The sequence below is a fragment of the Platalea leucorodia genome (genome assembly GCF_965183815.1).
Source record: "Platalea leucorodia genome assembly, chromosome: 2".
Classification (NCBI taxonomy): Eukaryota; Metazoa; Chordata; class Aves; order Pelecaniformes; family Threskiornithidae; genus Platalea; species Platalea leucorodia.
In genome coordinates, this window is record NC_138824.1 from 99570204 (window position 1) to 99597683 (window position 27480).

At 36.5% G+C, this 27480-nt stretch overlaps 1 protein-coding gene across 1 annotated transcript in view; it reads left to right on the forward strand.

The window, feature by feature from the left end:
• Positions 1-27480, forward strand: part of HLCS (holocarboxylase synthetase) — a gene marked incomplete at its 5' end in the record, with an annotated part of 123941 nt that overhangs the window by 14802 nt on the left and 81659 nt on the right. The window contains one exon of the mRNA XM_082303924.1: positions 2028-2210. Coding sequence (XP_082160050.1) covers positions 2028-2210 — 183 coding nt within the window. The remainder of the gene's footprint in view (positions 1-2027; positions 2211-27480) is intronic.

Genomic DNA, 27480 nt, shown 5'->3' on the forward strand with positions numbered 1-27480 from the left:
CAAGTGTTCTTAATCTTTTTTGTTATTGTTACTCTGTCTTCCTGGATAATGGGTGAGGAAGTTTCCATGGCTGTGTTAAAGGTAAATGTTGGTCACCAATTATTTAAATATTCACAGATATCTGGCTAAAGTTTGGAGTGATAGAAAGGCTGATAAGAGGTACCATTAAGTTTAGAAAAATAAGTCTATGCCCCAGAAGTATGCATCAGCCTCTGTGTATAACCTGTGCTGTTAAATCTAGAGAGATTTCAGCCATTTCATAGTAAAACTTTTAAAGTGAGCCTGAAGGCAACTTGGATGTTTTGAGTGAGCCTCAGTAGGAGCAGAGGTAAACATTTTCTTTTTAGCATGGCTGTTCACAATTAAATCACTCCCCTTACACGGTCTTTGCTTTCAAGCAGCACGTTGAGAAAAGCAGAGCAAGATTTATTTACCAGTATTAAGTAGATGAGGAATATAATGGGGACATAGCTGAACAAACTTTGTGAAAGATTCTAGGACCTATTTTTACCAATATTTGAGTTACAGGAGAACTTTCTCAGGAGTCCAGTGCACTCAAATTTAACTGCTCGCATATCAGGTAGCATATACTCTTTTAGCAATTACGTAATTCAGAAATATTCATCGGGTTTCTTAGAAGTATTTTCCTCTCTTACCAGTTTATCAGATTAAATCTACTAGTTTTTTGGAAACTCTGTTATACACAGTAGCATCTTTATAGCTTTATGTAGGAAGTTTTGCCACCCATGTGCTGTATGCTTGTACTAGAAAATTGATTAGATACTGTTGCGATCTGTTTCTGCAAGTTCCATGGTAAAACCTGCTTTGCTGTATCGTTTAAATTGACCCTTCTGCTGTAGTAAAACTTAATACTGCAGAGGTTTTCCCCAGAAAAAGGGCATTACAGTATAGCTTCAAAAATCAGATTAAAAGGATTAGTGTGTCATTTTATAATTTTAAATGACTTCCAGTCTGGATTTGAAAAGCCTTATTGTTTTCTCTTCAGAGGACTGACAGTGACATCAGCCATTAAAATTCTGTCACAGACTTGTTGTTTCCCTTTTTTCTGTACTGTTCTGTTCCATACCCCCTCCATTTCAGCATATTTCCCTGAATTTCAATAAAGTAGATCATATATGAAAGATGAAGAACATTATTAAAATGTGCAAAATTGGAGAAATGAACAAAGATAATAGCTTGTGATTTTCATTAAATGAATATACATATAGTAGGGTACAAAAGCTTCTAAATATCTTGGAACACTTATTTAAAAAACAAACAAAAACCACAACAAAACACACACACACAAAAAAAAACCAAAACCAAAAACAAACGGAAAAGGAGGTCTGTAAGGGATTTTTTTTTTCCTTCTGCATTTCATTTCTACTTTTAAGCATCTGCTTCAGCCTTGAGAAGTGATTCTCTACAAGGTGATATTCTGGGGTTCTTAGTTCTCTTTCAGACAGAAACATTTCTTTATCTGCACTGATTGCAACTTAATTCATGTGACACAGTAAGGACTTGCTCAGCCTGAGTTCTACATATCTTGTGCAACCTCTGATAAAGCTCTTGCAATTTTAATGTAATTCTGCTCTTGTACAAGCCAGAATATGACCAATATTGCTGTTGGTTCTAAGTTGCCAGCAGATGTGAAAAGCAGAAGGAGAAGTTTAAGTTAGTAAATACAAGTTTGAACAATTCCTCCAGGAGAAGACCAGTTTTTTAAGAAGGGATATTTTGTGCAGGTTTCAGAGAAAATTGTAGTGTACTGGCAACTGTGATCCCTGAATCAGAAACTATAAATACATAGGTATTCCCTAATTTATTAGGATAATAAATAATAAAGCCCTACTTGGGTAGATATGATGAAGACATGAGAAGTTTTTAAATCACACTATTAACACTGGATAATTCAGGAACCGCAGTCAGGACAAAGCTGATTTTGGAACTGTTCTTATCTCTCTGTGCCATGTTAAAATGTGTAATACAAAATAATTTTTTTATTCCCTTTGCATGTATCCTGCCAGGCACACTTGGAACTGGATATCAATTCTATGGATGTCCAAACTGAAGAGGATTTTAATTTGCTTAAGATAAGCAATACCAAGAGATATGAAGTTCTCAAGGAGATCCTGATATCACTTGGCCTGAGTTGTGAATTAAGTAAAATCCCTATGTTAACGCCTATTTACCTTCTATCTCCTGATGAGGTAAGGCTTCTGCTTACATTTCAGTTGTTTGAGATTTACCCTACAAGACAAATTCAGTGTTCACTTAAATACACCTTGTTTCTTGTGTGGTGTTTTTGTTGGGAGAGGTTTACATATGTATTACAGGTAAGCAAAAAGTTTAATTTCTACTCTGTCACTATTTTATTACCTGCCAGTAGTAGTTTTGAATTTAACCATGGGGAAATTGTGCAGGGTTAACTTTTCAGATATATTTGCTATATTTCTGTTAAGAACTTTTATGCTTATTTGCATGCTTCTGCAATATCAAAACACAAGGCCGTGGTAAGCTACAGAAAGAATTGATTTAAAAGACAGGATTTGTTTTTCTTTTAAAACAAGATAGAAAGTTCTATATAGGCTGGCAACAAAAGACCAAACCGAAATTATGGAGAATGGTGTGGCAGATCAAAACTGAAAGACCTGGGTGAGTAGGGAAGAGTATGTGATTACACAATGAAGAGCTTTATTCCTGAGGATATTGTAATATTTCCTGGAAATAGAATAGCTTCTTGTAATTCCAGTAGTCAGCTGACTATTCTGGACCTTCTCAATTTGAGACATTGCTATGAAGAATTGTGAAGAACATAGAAAGCACTAATTTTAACTTTTTTTTAAACATGACTTCAAATACATGAGAACTGTATTATATTGATCAAAGGGGTGAAGTAGTAGGTGATTAAAAAGCAACACAGGCTACTCAGGCTCTTTGAGGTTGTTGTTTCCAGCCCTTATAGAGCTGTCATTACTTGCTCTTAGCATGCTTGTCTGATTCCTGCTCCTTTTCTATACCACCCTTACATTAGCACAGAAATGAGATGTCTGTCTTTAGGGGAACTCAACTACACAAGCTCCTTGTTGGAAGCCTGTTTCCAGCAGTATCATATGTAACATCCTTTTTTGGCTAGAGGATCAATCAATGAACAAAGTGACATTACAGCTGAATGTTTTTAAATAACTTGGATGATATTTTAGATTTAGGTCGTACTTTTCAAAACACTTCATTAATCTGGAAGGTGGGTATGATAAGCATTGCACAATTTACAGATTGGGAATATGTGATATGTGACTTCATTGTATGGCAGGCAAGTCAGTAGCAAATCCAGACAAACTGACTAAAATACTATTAATAGGTGTATCTGTAAATTCAAATCTGTGGTTTTTTCCTATGTCTCTGAAGATACTGCCAAAACTTTCTACCGGTGCATTAAGTAATGCCCTTGTATAGCAACTTGGATTGGATGCAACAATTGATCAAAATCAGGCAAAATGCAGAGAGCTATTCTTTATTCCCCTGGAATGATTGCCCTTTCATGTGTGCTAACTCTGCTAGATCCGTCTCCACTTTACAATATTGAAAATACTATTGGAAGTGCTTTCTCTCCAGCCTTCTGCTTGAAGCAGGGCTGTTGCCAACACTAGATCAGGTCAACCATGCCCTTTGTCTGGTTGAATCTTGAAAACCTCCAAGGGTGCATGCTACAACCTGTCTGTGCAACCTATTCCAGCTGCTGTACCATTCTAGTGATTTGTTCCCCCCCCCGGCCAATGTCTGGCCTGAACCTCTCAAGCTGCAATTTATGGCTGTTGGTGCTTTATTGTATTGTCTGGCACTACAAAGAAGCATTTGGCTCTATCGTTCTTTTAACTCTCTTAAGTATTTACAGTTTGTTATTAAATCACTCCTTAGCCCCCTCTTTGCCAAACTGAATGAACCCAGCTTCCTCATCCTCTTCTTATAGATGTGTTGTGTACCCCTAACCCTTTTGTGGTTGCTTTCCAAGGAATCCTAACTAGCAACTCCTTGCATAAGCTGAAGTCTGCTTTCCCAAGACCTAACTCTGCTGCTTCCCTTCTCAGCCTTCCTCTAGATCTTGGATTCTTGTGGTTGCTATGGCCAATGCTGCTGTCTGTGACCAAATAAGAAACAAGTTCTTCCCTGTCCGTGAGCAGTAAATTTGTAAGAATTGATTATCTATTTGTGTGGCAGATGTGGAAACAAAACTAAAACCGATTTAGCCTTTTTGACTAATATTAAACGTGATCTATACAGAAGACTTGTAGTTTATTGAACTGTTCCTTTTTTGTTCTCCTCTTTCACTCTTTTTTCACAATTCTTTCTTTCCTATCCACTTGCAATTTTCAAACATGCCATGAATAAAAAAGTTAGCTAATTTCAATCCAAACTTGCCATCTAGTGGCATATTACAGGTTGCAGGCCATCTATTAAAGATATTTGCAATGTATACTGTATAGTTAAAGTTTATACCAAAATAAGGTTTTTTAAGTGTTGTTTTTCTACATTTTTTTTAAATGGTAGTTTTTCTGTGCTTGTATGTGTGGTCATTGTTTCAACATTTTTTGCTTTAGCCATGATGCGCTTCCAGAAAGTTGTGTGAAAGGACGTTGCAACTTGTGTGTAAAAACTACAGTTAATAATGAAGAGATAGCATATTAAAATAAATAAGGAGTATGTAATAGTTCAGCTTTCTAACAAGTTATTTATTTTTCTCTGTACATCATGTTCTACATAGGTCTTCTTACTTTCCTAGAGAGAAATGTACCAGAAATGTACCTGACAGGTGAATAATTTGAGGAAATACTTAAACTTTTTTAAGATAAGAGTGAGTCGGTAGTACTGGAAATGGAGGAAACTGTCTTGCAAGCTTTAGTACTCTTGAACTTCCTTCTTTTTTATCACTATTTGTATGGAGAGCTTGTCCGGTACAGGTCGCTGGGGATGTATTGGACAGTATATTCCTTCCCTGAGAGATTATCCAAGTAATACTTATTGAAAGCAAGTGATTTTTGGATGATTTTCTTATGCTTCCCTGTAATAAGAAACGTCATAATGAGTCAGCTAGCAATCAAGCAAGCTCAATGTCCTGTTAGCAGTTCCAAAAATGGAAGAATGGCAAACACTCTTCTTGTTTCTAAGAGCTGGCAGTTCACTGATTCCTTACCCCCAAACTGAAGGTTACATCTGTACTGTTAGGTTTAAAAACCACTGGTAGACCTAACCTTGTCAGATTTTTTTGAATTAATTTTAGAAACTACAAGCTCCTTTTGCTTATGTGGAAGAAATAATAATTGATTTTGTTCTGCATTTTCGACTCCATTAAGAAAAAATGTAGATTTTTTTTTTTTTTTTCCAGTTGTTTTTCAATTCTTTAAAGTGCTGGTTTGGTGAGTGTTTTCTTTCTGATCTGTAAGCTTCAATTTACGGTAGAGCTGTACCCTGTTCTGTGTGATTTCCTTGGTTTCTCTTCCCCACCCCCTTTCCTCCTTTGTCACTTCAGAACTTTCATCAGACCTATTTTCTACTACATTGTGGACGTCAAATAAAACTTACTCAACTTTATTGTATGAATAAATAGCTTCTCTTGTCTTTTCCTCTGCCTACGGTTCCTGAACAATCTGTGTCTTTTTGCATCATTGTTGCGATGCTGTTAATAATCCCATCAAATCTGTTATGCTGATTGGTATAAATTTCCCTATTAAGACTTTCAGATCTTCCTGTCTACTCTCTGGATCTTGGACGGTGCCTTTTGCAATGTAATTTTTAGCTGCTTCTGAGGGGTGGTTTGGAAATTCTTTTTTCTCTTTAGGATTCACATTTTTAAGTTTTAGTTTCCAGTTTATATGGTTATCATGTATCTTAAAATCACAGTTTTACTTTAATCTTATGGATTAAAAAAAACTAATAACATATGAGCAGAACTGGCATTAGCTTTCTGAAAATTAGTGTAACTTTAGAATTTGGGGAGACAATTTCTTTAATTCCTTTAATAAAAAAAAAAAAAAAAGGCAAGCTAATTCTGAGGAGAAGAGTTGAATTTTGACTTTAAGTGTCCAGGATTTCATATATGGTTATCTATTACTTTTTTTTTAAGTTTATATGTAATAAAAACTGGGGGCTAGTTTGTTGTATGAAAAATAAGCAAAGGTATAATTAACTTACACATAATTAAATTTGAATGTAGTGTCCTTTGCTTTGAAAAAAGACTTGGAAAGGCAGATATTGATATTTCATGAGGAGTTACGAAATTTGTAATGTACTTTTTGCCTTTGGCATATGAAAAGAAAATTTTAGTTTAGGGTGGAATGTAGGAGACCTGGGAAGAAACTTTTAAACCTTGACAGTATTACGTTGAAAACTACACAATTAAATGTTATCACTCAAGAAAATACATTAGGAATGGGATGGTCAAGCTTTTAAAATAAGTGATATATTGACTGCATATGCCTTAGCCAGACTAGATTTATGCTGCTGATACTGTTCTAAAGCAGGCAGAGATTTCCAGCTGTGCTATATTCAAGTTGGAGATAGGATGAGTTGGAGGCTGTACTAAATAAGCACAGAGTCTCCTTTTAGCTGTTGAATAACTTTCTAAACAGCAGAAATTAGATCACGTTGCCACTATTGGGGTAACAATATTTAGGTTACTTCTCAGTAGAAAGTTAAAATAAATGTCAGATTGAGATGTCAAACTAGAAAATATGATTTATTATTTTTTTGTGTGTATTACGGTTCTCAAATAATGTTAACTGTTGTGATTGATTCCCATATCTTGGGGATTTTCAGTTTTACTCTTCCCTCCCCCCACTTCGGTGTTTCTTTTGTTCACCTGGCTTTTTCTTAAAATGTCCACAGGCTCTACCAGTCTGAGATTGAAATTCTGGTAATATTATGGCTTTGAATTCAAATAAAAGCTCTAGTATCTGAATAATGGATGCTAATGTCCATCTGTTAGAAGGTCTAGATCTTACCATGTAGAATTATGCTAGTCAATCCTCAGCTAGTGCTCACTGCTGTGGGTGTTGAATGATTGCTGTGACAGCATGCGCTTGTTATTCCTGATCTCCTTTCTTGTAAGCAGAGTATAAGGTAGGGGGCCTGGGAAGTAAACAGCGCTCGAGGCAACTCTTTCATCACAAGACTTTTTGCACTAAGGCTTCAAGTATGGTTTGCTTCAGATACACACGTATGGACATATTAAAATTCGGTTAACTGGGAAGAATCCATACAGTGCTACAACATCAACGAAGGCAGTGTTTGAACCAAGAGCAGTACAGTATGAAAGGCAGGTTACTTGCTGCTTAAAAGTTTAGTTAAATCTGCACAACTTGTTGGTGTTAAATGTAATTTTAGAGACAAGTATTGATACTGAAACACAGCACCTTTTTCCTTTCCTCTTTCCTTGATCTGGTGTAAAGCAGTTAAGCAAATTGTAGACTTGTACATTGCTGTAAAAAGAAAATTCTGTGTCGCTGTGGTGCACGGTGAACTCAAAGTGTTGAAACAAATGGTGATCACTGTAAGCCTGTTGTCTGGCACCCATATGTTCAGTGGCAGCTTCAGGCGTAGAGATCTGATTTTTTCTGCAGCTTTGCCTTTAAACGCTCAAATATTTACTCTTTCACATTGCCATCTTAAAGGATAATTTTTCAGACATAAATGCTAGGATTGTATTTTATTGCCATAAGTTTCAGCATAACATCTTCTAGGTTTCAAAACAAGAATTCACTCCTTGAAGAATGAGAGAGATTTGTCAGAATAGTGATTATTTCCATTAGGAAGTATATTACACCCACACATTTGCTGATCTGAAGCCTCTTAAACTTGACTACTATATTCTCAGGCTGTGTTAGGCTGAGTCAGTTTTTTCAGTATCTTCCAAATGGATGGCAGCCAAATGATGAAATGTAATCAGTCTTTGTTACTTCGGCTCGGCTAGTAACCATCTTTTAAACAGTATGTTCTTCCAGAATAATAAGCAGTCGATACAAACATATTGGCTGAAGCTTGAAGTTGGGGATTTTAACTCTTGCTTATTGGAGGCAGAAAGAGTAATTTAAAAGTACAATTGAACATACCTCTTGAATTTAAAACTTTCCTTTAAAGGACACTTTGAGATACAGAATACTGCACTCAAAAGGGTAATGCAGTGCAAAGGCAACTTTGTGTATTTGAATAACTCAGCACACTACAGCTCAATCAGAATTCAGTTGGGCCAAATTTACATGTCTTGAGGTGCAGTTTTGATTCTGTGGTGGCATCGGCTGTTTTTAAATTCCAAGTCCATTATGTCAGCAAAGAGAGTATGAAGTTACTTTATCCTGAATAAATCTTTCTTTGAGGATGGGAAATTTGAACTCTCAGCTAACACTATAATGAACCTAGATTTCAGGGTACGTTTTGAGACAATTGTTTCTGAAATATTTCCATGCATATTAATGTGTATTGTAGAACTTGAGATTCAACTGTGAAACTCCAGAGTTTTTTAAAAATTTCCAGTGCTAAAATCAGGGATAGTTATACTGAAACTTCAAAGCCTTATTTTTATTGCTATCCAAGTTTTTGTTCTTAAAAGCCAACCAGATATGTATAGTGTACAAAATAGGAGACTTGCTTATTTTCTCCTATCTATCATCCTCAAAGCATAAGCATCGTCCCTGCCTTTTTAGCCAGTAGGACAAAAAGCAAGATCCCTTTGGAAGTATTTATTCCAGAAAGGAAATTTGCTCTTTGCTGTAGCTCAGAAGTAACCCGAGAGCTGAGAAAAATGTTGAATGAAAAGCACACCATGTGAGAGATCTGAAAGGATTCTGCTGATCACTGATAAATAGTTTGTCTCTAACATTTTTTACTTTTGTTAACATATTATATATATTATTTCAAACGAGCAGTGCATTCTTGCCAGAAATCTTTGTCTGTACTTGAAAGCTTTGCCAGTTTGTCTCTTGGCTAGGAATGAAAATGTCTTTTATGGCAAAGTTGTTTCAGGGAAAAAAAAAAGTAGATACAGCAATGTAAATGCATCTGTACCAGTAAAAATGTATATTTGCTGGAACAGCTTATTCTTTTTGGGAAATGGATTTAATTTATGCCATGTGTGGAACTCTTTGCTGTTAAAAGCTGTGTTTCTACTAGGTTGGTTAGGCAATGCAGTGCGTTTGGCAAACCATTTGCATTCTGACAGGTAATATGCTTTTTCTCTTAAGTGGCTTTCTGAAGAATTTATACATAAAACTTAACCCAAGGACTGATAACAAAGTACTATCAACTAAAAAAAATTTGTAATTTAACTCCATGTGTTTAGTTTGGTTTTTTTTTTTTTTTTTTTTTTTTTTTCCTATAATAAATTCAAAGTTATTTGTTGGCCTGCAAGGCTTTAAGTTGTATATGTGTGCAGGGAGGGTGGGTTTGCTTTTGATTGTTTTGTATTCTTCCCCCTCCCCTCCTCACATTAACTTTTGTTTCTTTATAACAAAACTTGCAAACCCAGAGGGGTCACACCGATCATAAACCAAAACCATTTCAGTGTTGTCATTCATTGAAAAGCTCTTTGTATCAATGTCTGGATTCTAATAATAGTCCCTGCTGTTTGCTGGTGTTTAAGCATGTGGTTCTGAAAGGAGTGGCCCTCTAAGAGGGGATGGTTATTTGACAGTCAGTAGCTCCTTCCCCCTGCCCCCCCCATCAGCACTCAAGATAATGAAGGTACATAGGGACCATCTCCTGCTTCGACAGTTCAGAGCTCTCTTGGTCAGAGGAAAGCAGAAAGCCGTTCTTCTGAGACCTGATGCTACCCTGACTGAGGTGTGAGCCCCTGCGCATTCCTGGTTTGTGCCCACTTCCAGAGGCGAGAAGTTTGCGAGCTAAATCCTCTGCAGGTTCAGTATGGGAAAAGGCCAGTCTCGGGAGTGCTTAGGCTGCATAGGGCTTTTTGGGCACCAGCTCCATGATAGTGCTGGGCATAAGAAGAGAGGACTCAATGGCATGGCAGAATAAACTGTAGAGATTTAAGATGACGTGTTTTTACTTCACACTTGTGAATGACTAAGAGAATGATTATGGTCAGTTACTGTGGCTTACCAAGCACAGGGTAATTTCTTATCTGTGGTAATTTAGCAGAGTAACTGAGAGGAGGGGTGCTGCTCCATTTTCCATCCTTACCCTTTCTAGCCTACAGAGGGAGGATGAACTACGGGACTTGAAGGTAGGTGCAGCATGAGCGAGGATGGCTAGAATGGGGAAGAGAAGGAAATCTGCAGATGGGAACCAAGATACTGGTTGTTGTTTCTCAGTGATATTTCCTCTTGTACCTCAGTGAACAGTTTTGTAAAACTTGTCATACAGTCATGTAGTAGACGGAGGTGGAGTAAGTACTGTATATTTTAACATGTCTTTTTCTTCTTTCTCATCAGTCTTCTATTACTCTGCATACCTTTATTAGTGTAGTTTCCTAATAGATCTGCCAGTTCTTCAGTAAAATTTTTAAACTTTTGGGTTCCAACTACTTGGTAGAGGTAAAAGCTTAAAAGAAGCTGAGTTTCTATAGCAAATTTTAAAACATACAGTCCAGGGCAGGATACTTTGCAAAGCTAGTTACACGCCAAGACAGCCTGTTGGTCTTGCCTGGCAGTAAGGAGATGCTAGTGGCACTGCCAGTCTGACTAAACACTGCTGTGCCAGAAACACCCACCCTCTTCTGCTCCTCTCCCAGCTGGCAGGGCAAGTCGTAGTAAAGAGGCAGGAACTTGAGAGCCTGAGCGTGTTGCTGTGAAGGGAGGAAAGGGGTGTCATGGCGGGTTGAGGCACGGCAGCCTGGAGATACAGGGCAGATGTGGTGAAGTGATACCAGCTCTATATGTAACTGCATAGGTGATCTTATGAGGAGCTGCAGTGATCTTATGGGGAGCCGCAATGACGCGAACAGTAACAGATAACTATAGATTTGCTGCCTGACACCTACCTTCTTCCCCATAGCTGAAAGAGGTGACGAGAGCCTGACAAGGGAGGCAGCACACTGCTCTCACAGAAAGAACATCAATGCGATATTGAACTGGCTCCTTCCTCTCATAACACCTCCCCACCCCCAGGTAAGGGAGGAGCGCAGGGAAGGGCAATGCTTTCTGGATTTTCAGGTCTCTGCTGTTGACTAGAGCCTTGCTGGTCTCACTGTCTAGAAACAGGAGCAGTCCTCCCTCTCCAGAGGCTGAAAAAAGTGTCTTTTCTTGGCTCTCTTCAGATACAAAGAGCTTGCTTGGATCAGTGAGGGTCATTTAATTAACATCTTGCCTTGAAAAATTGTTTTGTTCTTAAAAAAACAACTTTTGCCTATGCTCCTGAGAAGTATTTAGCTGGCTGTCATTGTTTAACCCAGCAACTAACCACCACACAGCCACTCGCTCACTCCCCCCCGCTGGGATGGGGGAGAGAATCAGAAGAGTAAAAGCAAGAAAACTCATGGGTTGGGATAAAGTCAGTTTAATAGGTAAAGCAAAAGCTGCGCACGCAAGCAAAGCAAAACAAGGAATTCATTCACTACTTCCCATCAGCAGGCAGGTGTTCAGCCATCCCCAGGAGAGCAGGGCTCCATCACGCGTAACGGTTACTTGGGAAGACAAACGCCATCACACCGAATGTCCCCTCTTCCTTCTTCTTCCCCCAGCTTATATACTGAGCATGACGTCATATGGTATGGCATAGCCCTTGGGCCAGTCTGGGTCAGCTCTCCTGGCTGTGCCCCCTCCCAGCTTCTTGTGCACCTGGCAGAGCATGGGAAGCTGAAAAGTCTTTCACTAGTATAAACATTACTTAGCAACAACTAAAACATCAGGGTGTTATCAACATTATTCTCATACTAAATCCAAAACACAGCACTATACCAGCTACTAGGAAGAAACTTTACTTTATCCCAGCTGGAACCAGGACACTGGCCCTGTTGAGAAAGGAGAGAGACAGAGGGAAGAGAGATGTGGGAGATACAGAAATAGTAATAGTGACTGTATGTAGAAGGCATGGAGAAAAAGATGATGAGGGCTATTGCAGTTAAACTACGAGACACAGTTACAGGAACTAGGCTTTCCTGGCTCTCTGCTCAGAGGCTGCTTTTTTTAACCAATCTTATAGTGCAAAATGACTATGAAACTATAAAATATTTTTTACTAACTTTTTAGACAAAACTAAAGTATTCAATAGAGATTGTTTTTCCTGGGTGCTAACTCAGTAGTCCAGGCTCAGGATCTGACTGAGCTTTGTTCATGCTGGCTCCTGTAAGTATTAGAAGGCCAAATTATCTCTTAATTTGTTCACTCATAAAAGTTTCTTTAGACTGCTCCCTGGAGCTGTTTATTGAAGAAAGGCTGGCATGCTGCAGGTACTTTCGTTGCGTTCACCAGCACTATGAGACTCCAGTATTGATCAGCGTCGCTGCCCAGCTGAGCTAGACCAATGTTGGCGTTACATTAAAATCGCCGTGAATCTCTGTTGCTCTCACAAGCTGGATGCAGTTGCGGCTTTTTATACAGTGCCTTTAGTGGGGGAAGGTCTCTTACCACTAGGGGTCACTTACGAGCTGGAGTTAGAGAACACAGTAAAACAAAAAAATAAGGAAGGGATGGAAAACATTTTATGCGTAGTGTGTTGTATATAGATTTGCATTAAAATATCTTTGCATGTTTGCAGCGACTGTCCTGTATAATATTTCCTCAGTTTTAAAACGCCATTTTAAATTCCACAGGAATCAATGGTATGTAGTGTCAAAATACAGTAAAATATTTGCAATTAAGAAATATTGATAGGCAATGAAGGGGACTCCAAACATGGAGCCAAGTAATTCCAGGTGGTTGCTAAAGCTACCTTTTGCTTTTCTGTTGTTTATCTTCAGGGATTATTTGCCATATATTTGGGGGAGGGGGGAAGAGAAATCTGGCAAACATTCCCTTTATTTTACACTTCTCTAGTTAAAAACGTGTTTTCCTTCTTGCATGATAGCAGCGAGCATGCTGTTTATATTAAACTACCATGAATCACATTTGTAGGCACATAATAATGAATAGCATACTTATGTTGCATTATGGTTTGTAAATAACTTTTTGACTATGTATTGATTCAATAAATGTTTTTGACCATCATTTGGAAAATGCAAGAAGCTTTGAGGAATGAAAGAAAATATCTTGTTTATAGCAATCTCCATAAAAAGGGTCTTTATGCTGCTGTGAGAACTAAAAGTTAATGCCTTTTGTACTGAGTAGCGTTTAATCTTATTGTAGAGCTAGCTCTGATATGAAATTATTATGTGCTGGCATCTGACCAAAGTGCAACTCACTGAAGTATATTCTATCATGTTTCAAGGCTTGCTTCAAGTCGGTGTGCATGATACTTCACAACCACTTTCTTCAGTAGGCATGTTCTTTCTGTACTGTAGAGAATGGAAAAATTTGTTATCCTTTCAGAATTGCTTATGTAATATATATTTAAAACATTTGTGAGTTTGATGTTCATGTCTCCTCCTAACTTCTCATTCCTGAAATGATAGAGAATAGCATTAGGGTTGAGTATCCTTTCTTAAGTATAGGTCACTCGGCAGAGAGCATTGCTAGCCAGTGTATGAGGCTGAATTTTCTTAGTTTCAGTTTATCTTGGAGTTTGTAATAGGAATCTAAATTAAAAAAGTAAAATCCACAGTGGCAGACTAATCCAAATTCATGTTGGCTCTGTGTCTAACACAGGCACACATTCTATCTATTCTGTTAAAGTGACTGGTCGTGGATTTTATTTTAGCACTCAAAAGTTGTAACTGATAAACCTTTTGGAGTCAGGGTTCAGGGTACTGCCTTTGAGCAGATGGGTGATTTTAGATAGCAAGAATCCATAACTTGGGACAAACGCTCTGGAGAGCCGTGGCAATTTGGCATCGATTCGTTTACTATGACCTCACTGGTAAAGATCTGACAAAAGTGGAGTATTTCCAAACATAAAAAACTTGAGATTCTCTGACTGTCAGTGGGGCCTGTGGCTAATTTATGTAAGTGAGACTGGGAAAATGAGAACAGGCTTGGCATCAGCTGAAGTCCTGTGAGATGCTATCATGTTACCATTGCTCAGAAATGACGATACATTTCCACAATGAGAAATCATTATAATGGTTATCTAAAAATTTAATTAGTGCTTCTTTTGTATCTTTACTTTTAAACAAATTATGGCTAGATGATATAAGATTATATATTTTAATTAAAGGGAAAAGTTGAATAAAAATATATAACAGAGAGGAAATAGAAGTGTCTCCTTATATTGCTCTTCAAAAAGATAAAACGGCCAACTTAAGCTGTTTTTGAAGCAGTGCATTTATCACATTGAGGTCTTCTGAATATATTTCTTTGACTCTTAACAATTCTTTGACAATTCAGTTACACAATAATGTTATCAGAAAAAAATTGTCCACAACACAAAGCTTATTATTTAAGTTTATCAAGCTGAATTTATTCTGGAAAATTAAAATGGGAGTTTAATTAGAGTTATCATTGATTTAAAAAACATTCCAGTATTCTCAGACTTTGTTATCAAAGAAGATGAAGACTGCAAAAAGAAATTATCAAGTATAACTTGTGTCAGAAGTCAATAGGGAAGGGACTGACTTAGAGATTCTGTTGTATTTATCATTTGACAGTTCATTTTAAGAAATGATTTGGGGTTTCTGACATGTTGAGGAAATCCTGAAATTCCAGGTGCACTGGGAATGGAATTTGGCATGTGACTATCTGGCTGACATTATGCAGTTCTTATAATGAAAAGCTGATTAAAGAACAGCTGTTAGCTTAAATCAGAGAGTTTGCTGTAGCTTCTACTAAAACTTTTATGTGAAAGCTTTTTTTATTTGGGTTTTAGTCGGTCTTCACAAGTAGAATGTGTTCCAGTTTAGTAAATCACTATACTCAGTTACTTGGCAATTGTAGTGGTGACATTAATTACAAAAGATTTAGATGAATATTGAAGCAAGATTTTCTCAGAAGAAAAGAAATCAGAATAAATCTTGTTCTGTCTGTTTTCACGGTACATGTATTTTTTCCTCTGCCAGTAAAAGTATCCTTTGTAAAAGTGTTGTGTAGCTAAGTCCATCAGGGCAACCTGTAATTGTACAGTTAGATTGTACAGAGCTGTGCTTCACAGGATTACATGATTTAATTTTAAGAATTTCAGCTGGTCACCATTTTATCTGTGCCAGTATTTCCTTGTGCAGACACTGGAGGATCTACAACGGTGATGAAGTGCTGTACTTAACTATGGCACTACGCCTGTATATAATTACATATACAGACCTATATAAGTCTGTGTATATATGTGTGTTAATATGTGTATTTTTAAAAAGTCTGTATATAATCTTATTTTATTAGCCATATTGGCAACCTCAAGTTTCAGAAATTAAGTCAAGTCTTCTTTCTTTACCCCTTCCTTAGTAAATGTATGATATAGTAGAAATTACGAAAGTGTCACAGGCCCAGAGAAGACTACTGGCCCTGGAGAAGAACTCCAGCCCTGAGAAAAGTTGAGTTATTCATCTAGTGTGTAAATTGGAGCATGCTCCTTGACTGATGAGGGTAAGAACTTTTTTGAGAGAGAAAAACCTCAGGAGAAAGAGCTAGTGGATCTAGTTTGATACCAGATGAAAGAGAAGACAGACACTGTGGGAGGAGGAGAGAGGGGAATGGGGTAACAGCTGAAGAGGCAGAGGTAAGGAGCAGGTCTTGACCATGTAGAAAACAACTTGTATTACTGCATTTTCTAGCATTCTCTACAGCTGCTAGTTCTTATAATGCATATCTGAAAATTTTAACTATAAAATCTGTGCTACTTTGGACTGATCATTTCACTAGGATGTAAGATACGGGACAACATTTGATTTTTACGGCTTGCTTTATTGAGAATCACCTTCCTTATCTAGTGTGTATTGTTTCTCAAGTGTGTACTAAATTGCACTGTTGAACTTATTTAAGAAATATTTTAAGTACTACTTCAGAAAACATTTCAAAATATCCTTCTTAATTTGTAAAAACTGAATAAAGGTATAATTAAAATAAATGTTAAAGCCAAGCCTTAGCAGGATCAGTACTGAGGAGACTAGTGCAGTCTGTCCCTACTTGTTTTAATATGGATAAGAATCCCTGCTGCAGTTTAAAAGTAATAGTGGCCATAATAAATTTACAATTTTTGTACATGGTGACAACTAAGATTTGAAGACAGAACAATAGATCATTTAATAACTTAAGTCTTTAGAGGTGGGTACATGGACTGCCGAGTCTCAAAACATTCTTCAGACAAAAAACCTGCGTCTAGATTTTTGTGCAGCTTCTTCCCCTTCAATATAGACTTACTATAAAGTGAATACCATGTTTTAACAACTTCAGAGAGAGAATCTAAATAAAGATAAGGTGATTTTTATTTCCCAAGGTCCAAATGTGAAGGGAGATTATGGATATAATGTGTATTACTGAATAGTATGCATATGTTTCCTTTTTTCTGTGCATCATACTTTTTTTACAAAGTAATTGATCATAATTTCTTTGTAACTTACCTTTCAAGTGATGAAGTAGGTGGTAACTTCAGTAGAAAAGTTACATTGTTCTCATTATAAAAATTATTTGAAAGGAAGAGCAATATTCAGTTGGAGAAAGCATATCGCCATCTCCTCCGCTTTAAAGCACTGTGCCTGGATGCTCTCTACCTATTGCAAAAAGACAACTTTTAGGAATAGAAAAACATCTTAAGATCCTCTGAATTTTAAGATGGAGAGAACTATTTTGTGCGAGCATGTCTCAGCATTTCCATGTAGTCAAAATCAACAAAAATTAATTCCAGGAGGTATTTCTGAAATCTTTTGCCAGATAAGGAAGAATCATTGGGTTTTGATGCATAATTGTCAGATTTAAGTAAAAAATTACATATGGCATGTTTTGACTTTAGAACTCTTTACATGAAATAAGCAATTATCCATGCATTTTTCTGGTCTGGAAGGTACGCTTTTTTTCTTTCTAAAATGGAATTGTTGGTATTAAGATTAGTTCAGGTACCACAGCTACCTGACAAGAGTAGCAGCTGCAGAGATAAAAGTTATCTAATTAGTTTTCCATTTTTTTCCTGTGTTTTACATATTGGTATATTAGTACAATATATTAGTTGATGGAAATGAAAATACAGTAGCTGAAAGCAAAAGCTCATTCTTATTTTTTGCATCCTTTAGAGAGAGGGGAACTTTCCCAAAGTTACCATGAACAGTATGAGCTGCAAATTACCATAAATATTTGAGCTGCTTGTTTGAATTCCTGAGCTTTTGCTAAAAATACCTGAAAACATTTAAAGTTGTACTTTTGTCTTTAGAATGCTTCTGTCATTATTTTAAATGAGAATAGTTGATATCAGGAATGTTTTGAACCGAGTTCAAAAGATTACTTTTCTTTCATGGGAGAATACTTCACTGGAGCTGTCAGGCATATGCTCTTTGGCTCTCAAATCCTTATGATGTAGATTGCTAGAAGAGGAGATGCTTATCTTAGGCCTGCCGTGTTCTTCTCTTGTGCATCTGCTGCTGGCCACTGTTGGAGAAAAGGTACAGATTTAAAGGGGCATATTATATTGATACAACTGCTGCTTTGTCCTTGTATTTGTATCATTTGAGCAGCAGTGGATTTTGACAAGAGCTGCCCCTTTCTGCTGTTAGTTATTTTGTCATTTGAAAGAGAAGTTCATCAGCTCTTGCAATTATGGGAAGCTTCTCCTTTTACCTGTTTTAGCCATAGGCAACATCTGGGAAGCAACAATGTTTAATTTGGCATTTTGGTCAAATGGTGTGTATGAATAGCTAGCAATGATAAGGATATGCTTTTGTTATCTTTGCAGCAACCATTTCCTTTTGAAGGTGGGAGTGGACTTCAGTCTTCTCAAAATATTTTCAAGCTTTTTTCTATCCTGTGCGATCCACTCTGTCTAATGATGGTCTCCAATTGGCAGTACAGGAATAGCAAATTAGACATTTTTGAACTGCAATAAACCTTACTACAATTATTGCTGTCCTTATTGCTCCATACAAAATAATTTCTCCCTCTGTTCAAAGATGTCTCTTCATCTTGGAAGAATATGATAATTTGCTGGTAGAATGTTACTTTTGCAGCCATTGTCACGTTCATGATTTTATGTAATAACACTAGCTTGACAAACTGAAAGTACACATCAAACTTGAAACTCAAAATTAAATAATAATTGCTTTGCTCTCAGTCTCCTGTTTCCCTGGCTATTACGTTCAAGAAACAGAGACCCAAATTGTTGCTATTTAACCAACGATAAATTAATCACTAGGTGTCACACACTGAGTAGACAGACTTTGTCTGTAGCTTGAGTTCCTTAGTTTGTGTGGTACTATTCTGGAAATGTGTTTTAAGCTCTTTTTTCACATTTTAATACTGATTGAAGTAATCCCTGAAACTTTTTCCCTCAAGACAATTCGTTTTTAGAAGTTAACCCTCTGGTTTGGGACTATTAATTAAGGGCCTTCAACAAAGGTGGTTCACATTTAATCAGTTAAAAGCTCACCTTTGGAGTGGATATGTGCAGAGCTGGTTTTCAGTCTTTCAAAGCTTTTGCTTTTTTCTGGCCAGGTTCTTGACTTCAGAAGCATAGTCCAGGTATGGATGTTGTAGTCTCAGTCCTCATTTCTGTAAGACTCTTGCTCAGACCTTGGCTATTTTTCTTTTTAGTATTACAGCAGGGTTCAAAAGTTTCAATTCTGCCACTTCCTATGCTCAGTCAGGAGCTAGGAAATGCACAATACAGCTGTATGCCTTGGGAGCCATAATCCCTTTTCATTCAATGGCCACTGAGCTGGAATGAAAAATTGCATTAAGCTTTACTGTTACTCCACTTAAAAGCTTTTATACCTTGTCAGAAGTTTGAGGCTTGCACTGCAGTCACTGACTTTTGCAGTAGACTACATTAGTGCCCATATGCAGCAAGCATTTACTGTTTACGTAGTTTTCAACGAGTATTTCCATAAGGTTGTATTTTGTTGTCCCCTCCAGACTGCTGCTCCCCAAGACATTTCCTTATCTGGGGTAATACTAAATTTTAATGGGAAAAGTCTAAAAAATGAAGCCATCTCCTTTTTCAGGTGTGCTATTCAGTTGAGTCTTAAAACAATGCAAGACCATGTTTCCAAGCATTGTGGTTAGATTTTATGAAATGAGGTCTCTTTGGGATACATTCTACATGAAGTGTTACCGTTTGCATTAATGAATATTGCAAAATTTTGTTTGACAGATTGGGTCTTTCCTCAAGTCTTTTAACAGTAAGAGTATAAATATTCCTAAGCACAGAAACAGGTGGTTATCCTCAGAGACAAGTCAAGGGAATCCAAAGTCCTTCAGAATAAAGAATGTGCCATTGTCAAAAATGCTCCTGACTGCCTGTATTTGCTTCTGTTGCGCGCTTCTCATACACGGCCTCAGTCTCGAGTCTGTTCTTGTTTCTTCTTTGAGTGCCTTGTTTCCCAGTCACTCCTAAAACCCTGAAGTTCAGTCATGAGCTTTGACTTCTGCTGTGTTGTCTGCAATACTGTAAGTTCTACATGCCAAATGTGGTCTTTTGGAGTAGAAGCTAGTGCTGTGTATGACTTAAGTAAAGTCAGCTGAGCCCTGGACTAGCTAAAGGGTTTGTCTAGATAAATGTTTGTCCTTATCCCTGTGAGGGTTAAGTATGTTGTATGTCCACCTTTAAAGGACAAATTAAACTTGGGGTTTTTTTCCCATTTATCCCTGACAATTGCAGAAATGCTTTCAGGTGGCTGCTCTCTAAGGAGGCTAGCTCTGAAGTTAGTTCTTGAAGCTGCCTGTGTATCAGGACTCTTAGAGCTACAGGAAGGTATCGTGTATGATTTGCTTACTATCTTCTTGTTTTTCCTCTGAGGAAAAATTTTTACCTTTTTTATTCTGAACAAGGTTTCAATCCCAGTGGAAGAAAGTATTTGTTAAATCTGAAAGGGCTGAAAAAGGGAGAGAAGAATTACAATGTGTTAGAAAACATGCAGCTAGGATAACTGCAAATGTATCATTCACTCTTACAACTTGGCATTATAATACATGGATGTGAATACTGTATTTTTCCCCATGTTTTGTAAGAAAAATGTATTAGTTTGTGGTAAAGTGAATAGTATTGAGGCTTCCTTCAGAGTTCTCAATTTGACACCTAAATTTTACATTGCTGTATATGTATATGATGGATTTTTCGAAGCATGAAGCTTAACTTTTTTGATAGACTCCACTAAATAAGAAGGCTTGTTTTGGTTTGTTTTTTTTTTCTAAATAAATAATCCCATGCTGTCATGCTAATGTTTTTTTAGAATCCTCAATTAGCAAGGGGACCTTAGTTACAGTGAAAGTTAGTAGTTGTTACCTTAATACTGTTTTTTATCTTTGGAGTAGGTATACTATAAATAACATACCAAGCATGTTCTTGCCATTATAGCATATAATTCCCAAGAAATTCTTCCTTTCTAAGATGTTTCTTTTAGTATCTTTTTTTTTTTTTTTTATTTATAAGCTGTTATGTCAACTTGAATAGGTTTTAGAAAGGATTATAAAATATATGATACATGTTGAACATTAGCTGTGCAACTTTAGGGACATAACTGTATTGTAATCTTTGAGTTGTGGTACATGTGAAAACGTGTTGTGGTTTCAGCCTAATATTTCACAGGCATTTCTTTAGCTCAAAAACCCCTACAGTGTGACAGAGTTGGGAGTTCTTACTCAGAAGAGGCAAAAATGAGGTACAGCTGAAATCTTGTCGTTCGGGTTTAATGCATGTTTGCAGTACTAAGAGGAGAATCTTTGGCTCCTGTTCTACTATTTCATATTCATGAACACTAAATTCACTCACATTTTATGTGTATAAACCTGTTGAAAGGCAAAACAAACCTGATGGAAAACCTTAAACTAAGAACAGTGTATTATCAGTGCTAAGAAAAAATATTTTCTTAGGTTTTATTTACTTAACTCATTCTACTACTAATTCCAAGATTTTCAAAAAACAATTTTATCCTCAGTTTATTAAAAAAAAAAAAAAGCTTTGGTACCAAATAAAAATACTATTATGTGATAGCTGTTTAACAGAGCCAGTTTTACCAGCTGAATATATTGCATCTAATTTATTGCCCTATTAGCTGAGAACAAAATTCTTCTGTATTTTTTTTCCTAGTCAATACAGAATACTTTTGAGAGCAATTTGAAATAAATGTATACAGCATTTAGGGTTAGATTTATATCTTAATTTATTCTTCTAAACATGACTTTGGTTTTTGTTTCTTTTTTTTTAAAAAAAAACCAACACTTTAATATGCATAATGTTCAGAGTTTAGTGCAAAAATGGAATGTCTTTTCCCTTCTCCCTGGTTTCTCTATACTTAAATTTAGCACAGTTGCACATATGCTCAATTTACTGTACACTGTTCTTCAAAAAAATAACAACAGTTTTGTTACAAAGTAGGTGTCATGAAGAATTAAATGGTCAAACTGTAATTTATCACGCCTTTTTCTGGTAGGATAAATCAACACCTACTAGTCCTCTGATTTATCAGCCCTTTCATTGCAGTGCTCATTTTTGTGAAGTGTTATGTAGTGATGTTATGTCAAAGGTAGACCTTGTTCTTATTGATCCTGTACCCTCAAAGTCAGCTTTACAGTCTGTTGCAGCAAACGTACCCCAATTACTGTGCTATGTTATGATACCAGTTTACCTTGCATAGGTGGTCGTATACTGTTTAATTTCTGAGATTAAGAACTACAGACTAAATGAGATTTTGTCCTGTAATTTTTCGTATCCTGTAGTTTAAACTAAAACTTTATTATGGGTGTTACTAAATTATGCTAAATATGAGAGGGTTTTGATGCATATGTTCTTTGTTCCTTTCTTTTTGTGTGTGTGTCTTCACGTGCTTAAATGTAGTTATATGGTAACATGCAAATACAATTTTTTTGAAGTATGCTTGGCTTAAAACCTGGCTAAATTCAATCCTTTAGTGATTCTTGACAGAGCTGGGAATTCTGGAAGAGGTTTTGATATCTGAATATGGGCTCTTGCATCCAAAAGTTTTCAAATAAGGTTTGAAACTGACTTGGCAAGTGCTTGCGAAGGATTTAATACACATGCATTTAGTACGTCATCTTGCTCTGCTACCTGCACCATAAAACTTGCGATATTTTTTTAGTAAAACTGATACTGAGCCTAAACCTGTTTTTTCAACTCATGTAACGCATTGTTGGTGCATTTGTAATGTATTAGAGGAGTACTCATTTTGTTGTTGATGTATGTGAATATGGAGCTAACTTATTCAGTGTTAATAAATGTTAATAAAATATTTTAGAATATTTTTTAATACAACTCTACTTTTTTTACCATGAAACACAGATTGAATTTTAAATAACTTCTGTTTTTATTAGAAACCTTGCACAGGTCTCAAAATCGGCACAAGCCACAGTAAATTAGTGCAACGTTATAAAATACTGCTTCAGCAAATTAAGGAGTTTTTGTTTAAGTAGACTTTTGGCCTTTCAAAATGGAATATGGTTCTCTTTCATATGTAATGTGCTTTTTTCATATGCATGGACGGCTTCAGGTTTTTTTAAAGATATGCTTTCAGCTCTGGATGACGTTTAGCCTTTGACCCAGCCACTTTCTTACAATAAACAGTTTGTTGATGAGAGCAGCTGCTGGGAAGATTGCTTCCAGACTGTTCTGTTGCAGCTGAGTAAGAAAAGCAAAAGCCAGGATGCACCTTACAGCATTGCTCTTCTGTCCTCCTTGTTCCTCCGCTCGGCTCTGGCTTGCGTTGAGGACAGTGCAGTGGGGCCTTGTGTAGCTGGCCTTGTCCTGCGAAGGCTGTTACATAGGCAGGGACTGTAAACGGTAGTACTTTATCAAAACTGAGAAATCAAAACAAATGTGTTCTACTTAGAGCAGTACGCATTCACTCATTCTTTTAATTGTTCCATCCTTCTAAGAATTTCTGATACTTTTTTTGCATATAGCAATAAAGAAAAAATGCGATTGCCTCATTTCCTGTATGTTTTGCATGACTGAATGATAGCATGTGCCTTCTAGCAACCTAATACCCAAGCATAACACTGTGCTAAAAACAACAGAGAGATACTGATATAAAAAACCTGACATGAAAACCATTTTTCTTTTTCATTGCTAGTTGATTTCTTTTTATCTTATTTTTAACCTTATTGACAGCATTCTTTTCTCTGCAGAAGGTAACATCTGATATATTTTTCATTAGTCGGTGAATTCTGACCTGGGCCCTGCAGCCTGTTTTTAGAATGGACTGCTGCACATTGGATAAATTAATCTTCTGCCTACATACAGTGCTTTTTAAAGCTAAATTTAATTTTGGATTCAAATTTAGGCACAGATTTATGAGCAGTTTCTGGACATGTAGACTGGGAATGGGTTGAAATCTAAGATGCTTCATGTTCAAAGAAATGTAACTGCAATGAAAAGGATAAGGATACCTTGCAACACTTTGTTAACAATCTTTCCCTTTTCTGGACTAGGTATTCCACTTATCAGTTGGCAAAGTGGACCCACTTATATATGTGGCTGTTCCTACTCCCCGTACTGCTGAGATGATGCACTGTGTGATTGTTTATGTAATGTAATACTTGTTTTTAAAAACACACTGAAGTGGAGACAAAAATAAAGAACTTGGTCTCTGGAATGAACTTTAAGAAATGATCGGCTTTTTCTGCCTCTCTTGAGAAAGTACATCGCAGACTAAAGTAACTACCCAAACCACTAGAGACTCCTAAAAATCCAGTTGGTTGTGAATTTAAAAAGTTACCAAACCCTGCCATCTTTTTAAATGCCCTTCCATATTTTCCACAATCAACTCATGTTTTGCACCATATCTGGGTTTAGGAAATACAAAAAGATTATTAATAAACTGAAACAGATTTCCTAGTTATGTAGTATCCTGAGAATGCAGAGCAAATATCAGCCAAGTAACTACAAAAGTTCATGAGAACATGAAATGAGAATGCACCTCGGTTGTACTACAATAAAATCTTTATGAAGTTCTTTGGGGGATGGGAAAAGGAGGGAGTGGAGAACTGGGGATTTCTCTCCTTTCTAAGATTTTTATACTATGAACTAAACCAGAGAATCAGGAAAATAATGGCCCTCTGCCTGCTGAATAAAGATAGATGGATGCACAGATTCTCCCCTGACTTAGCCTAGAGGAGTGACCTCAGTTACAATATGTCTTCCAATTAATAAAATATGCAAAACAAATGAAAATATTGTAAGCAATCTGAAGATAGATTAAAATCAGCCCGTGGGGCTGTGGAGGGAAACTATCTAGCTTTCTCAATTTTTATCTATTTCCTTGAACAAGGACTGAACTTTGAAATTAATTATAAGCAGTTAATATTAAGAGAAAAGTTTTATATATGCTTTCTGAAAAGGAATTCATTTGAGTACTTTACGTATTTCAAATCAGATTTTGAATGTGTTGTAAACAGCCTTTGTGTTTTACCGTTCTGTTTATCCTTTTTGTTTCAGTTGTTAGAAAATCTATCTTCAAGCTTACACTTACTTAAGTCTAAAAGAGCAACTATTCAGGGCTTCAGGCGTTGATGTGTAGTTTGGTAATGTTATTACATATTAGTGACATCTGAACAGTATTGAAATAATGGTTATGACTACCTAATGAAATCTCTTAATCTGATTGTCTGGTTAGAGACATTGGCTTTGACACACAAACACAAGTAATACATCTGCTATTTGCAGCTTTACTAAGTCCTGCTGAACTACTAGAAGGTGGCTACTACAACTTAATTGCCAGTATTGGTTTTCTTGGGAGGGAAGAGCAACCTTTCTCCCATCTTTGTGAGTGTTTCCATGGAAGACGTTACAGCAGGCCTAGTCTTCACTCTCTTCCAGTTCCTCTGTCAAGGCTGTGATCACCAAGAGATTATCTTCGTTCCTCACCCGATCTATCAAGTTTTGGGGTTTTTTTTCTCCTTTCTTCAGTCTTTTCCTAAAGAGAAAGACATTGTACCGGGTTTTCCCTCCCTTGTCAAAGAAAATAATACCTTTTCATGAATGGTTGTGGTACTAAACTTAGTATTTATAAATTGTTTTACAAAGCCTCAGTAAAAGGTAATATATACATGCTAGGGTTTGAAAGCAATAAAGGATAGCATATAGCTTCACTTTTTTCCTGCATCTTCTGTATATTTACAGTAAGGGGTTTTTTTGTGCCATTTAATATTTATTTATTTATTTTTAGCATTTTTCTATATTGACTGGGTATGAACATGATTTTAAAATGGGGCTATGGTTGTGTTATGAAACTGTCATCTGCTTCAGATCTCAAAGCATGGCATTATTACAGGATGTAAAAACACAGGCAGCATCAGAAAAGCATTTTGTGTGCCTCATTAGTCAGAAATGTCTGCCAAAACCTTGCCCTCTTGTGCTAATAGCTGACTTTTCCTGCTGCTGGCCTCCTAAGTCGCTAGTATTCGGGGCTGGAGTTGCCACTGTAGATGTGTTTTTTGCTGGCGCCAGCCTACTGCTTACTACGACGTTGGACTTCAGTTTATTTCTATTGGATTCAAGAGATGCTATGGAAGCTCTCCAGTGGCTAATTTAACACCTTTAAACTTCCAGCACTGTTGAGCAAAGCTGTGTAATACAAGGAGGATATATTTTTTGTGTATATGTATATGCGTGTGTGTATTTTTATATTCTGAAGTTCAAATCAGATTGCAAACGCCGTGCACTCTTCATTAAAATGTGTTGTTTTCCATCAGTGCTATTACAGAATTCTTATGAAATATATACATTTAAGAGCATAGCTGAACTGAATAATACTCATTTGAAAACAGCCAATTCAGAAAAAAAAGCAGGTTAGCCATGTTGAAGGTGTGATGTCTATAAATGTGGTTATGCTCCAAACGGGCTATTCATGTGTCCCTCTAAAAGACTGGTACTTTATGCCTATGTAATCTTCACTTGTTTTCAGTTGATAAGCATATATGTGTATGTGATTTAATCAGTACCTTAGCTGATAATATATGAATCAATACATCAACTGCAAACTTCATTTAGTACAGTGAGGCAAAATTAGAGGTAGTTCATTGGAAATGATTACATTTTATGCAAAGGAAGGAGAAAAATTGTTAAATCATATTCTAGCTGTGAATCCAGAAAGTGAATGCTTGGCCTCACTCATTCAACAAGCAACAGCTAAAATATAGTGTTATTTTATAGTCACAATATTGAGTCATCGGTTAGAACATCGGTAGTTAAAATTGTCTTATTTTTCCTCCCAAGAAAGGAGAGAGCTGACTGATGTATAACGTTTGTTTGTTTTGTGGCATTATATTTTTAGCTTTCATTTAGTTTCACCTCCATGTTTTTAATAGAAACCAAATGAATTTAGGCTGTAACTGAATTTTGTCTTAACAAAGAATTCCATTGATACAGAGTTTAACATCTATCATCACAGAGTTTGGTAGAAAAAAGTAGCTCCCAAATATGCCCAATGAGAGAGATATTTGCATATATCTGTGTGTGTATATGAACATATGTATAAAAATAAGAAAATACATCAAAATTATATATATATATAAATAGAAAGTAAGAATGAAGTCTTGGATTTGGGATTATTTTGAACCATTATAACTGAAAGTTTATGTACTTTGTGTGTGAGTCTTATTGGTTGCTAAGGCCCAGGTGCAAATAAAATCTCTGTCAGGAGCTGTAATTTTCTGTTATTTTATACTACAACAGAGAAGGGTCCATATGCAGCTGTTTTTTGTCTCTTATGTCTCCTTCTTTTCTCCTTTTTGTTCAATTTCAACCACTAAGTAAGCATTAGGAAAAAGTGAAACTAATGATTATGAAAATAAAAAGAATTTTAAACAGCAAAAGAAAACTTCTGTTACATAGCAGCTTCTTCACACACCTGGCCAAACTCTAAAAATCATAGAAAGCAGATGTTAAATCATAAAAAAATACAGCTTTTACTCTTCCTTCTTTACGTTACAATTACCATTTAAACTTTAGTTCAACAACTTGCAATGTCAGTCCTCCAATCCTTGATACAGTGACCCCTAATAAACCTTTCTACTGATCAGTGGAGGAACTGAGAGTATATGTAATAGCTTAACTCTCTATGAATTTTGTGAATCAAAATCCACAATATCTCCCTACCCACTCAAAACAACTTTTCATTTAGTGACACTTTCAGTCTGACAATCCAAATTCTGCTGGTTGATCTCCTTATCCCTGGGTACCGGATCAGTGAGGCTGTCACTGCTTTGAAATTGCATATTTCTCCATCCTTCTCTCCGGGATGAGTTAAGTTTTGCTTTGGAGTGCTGGGGGAGAATTTGTTAGTGAGAAGTGGTG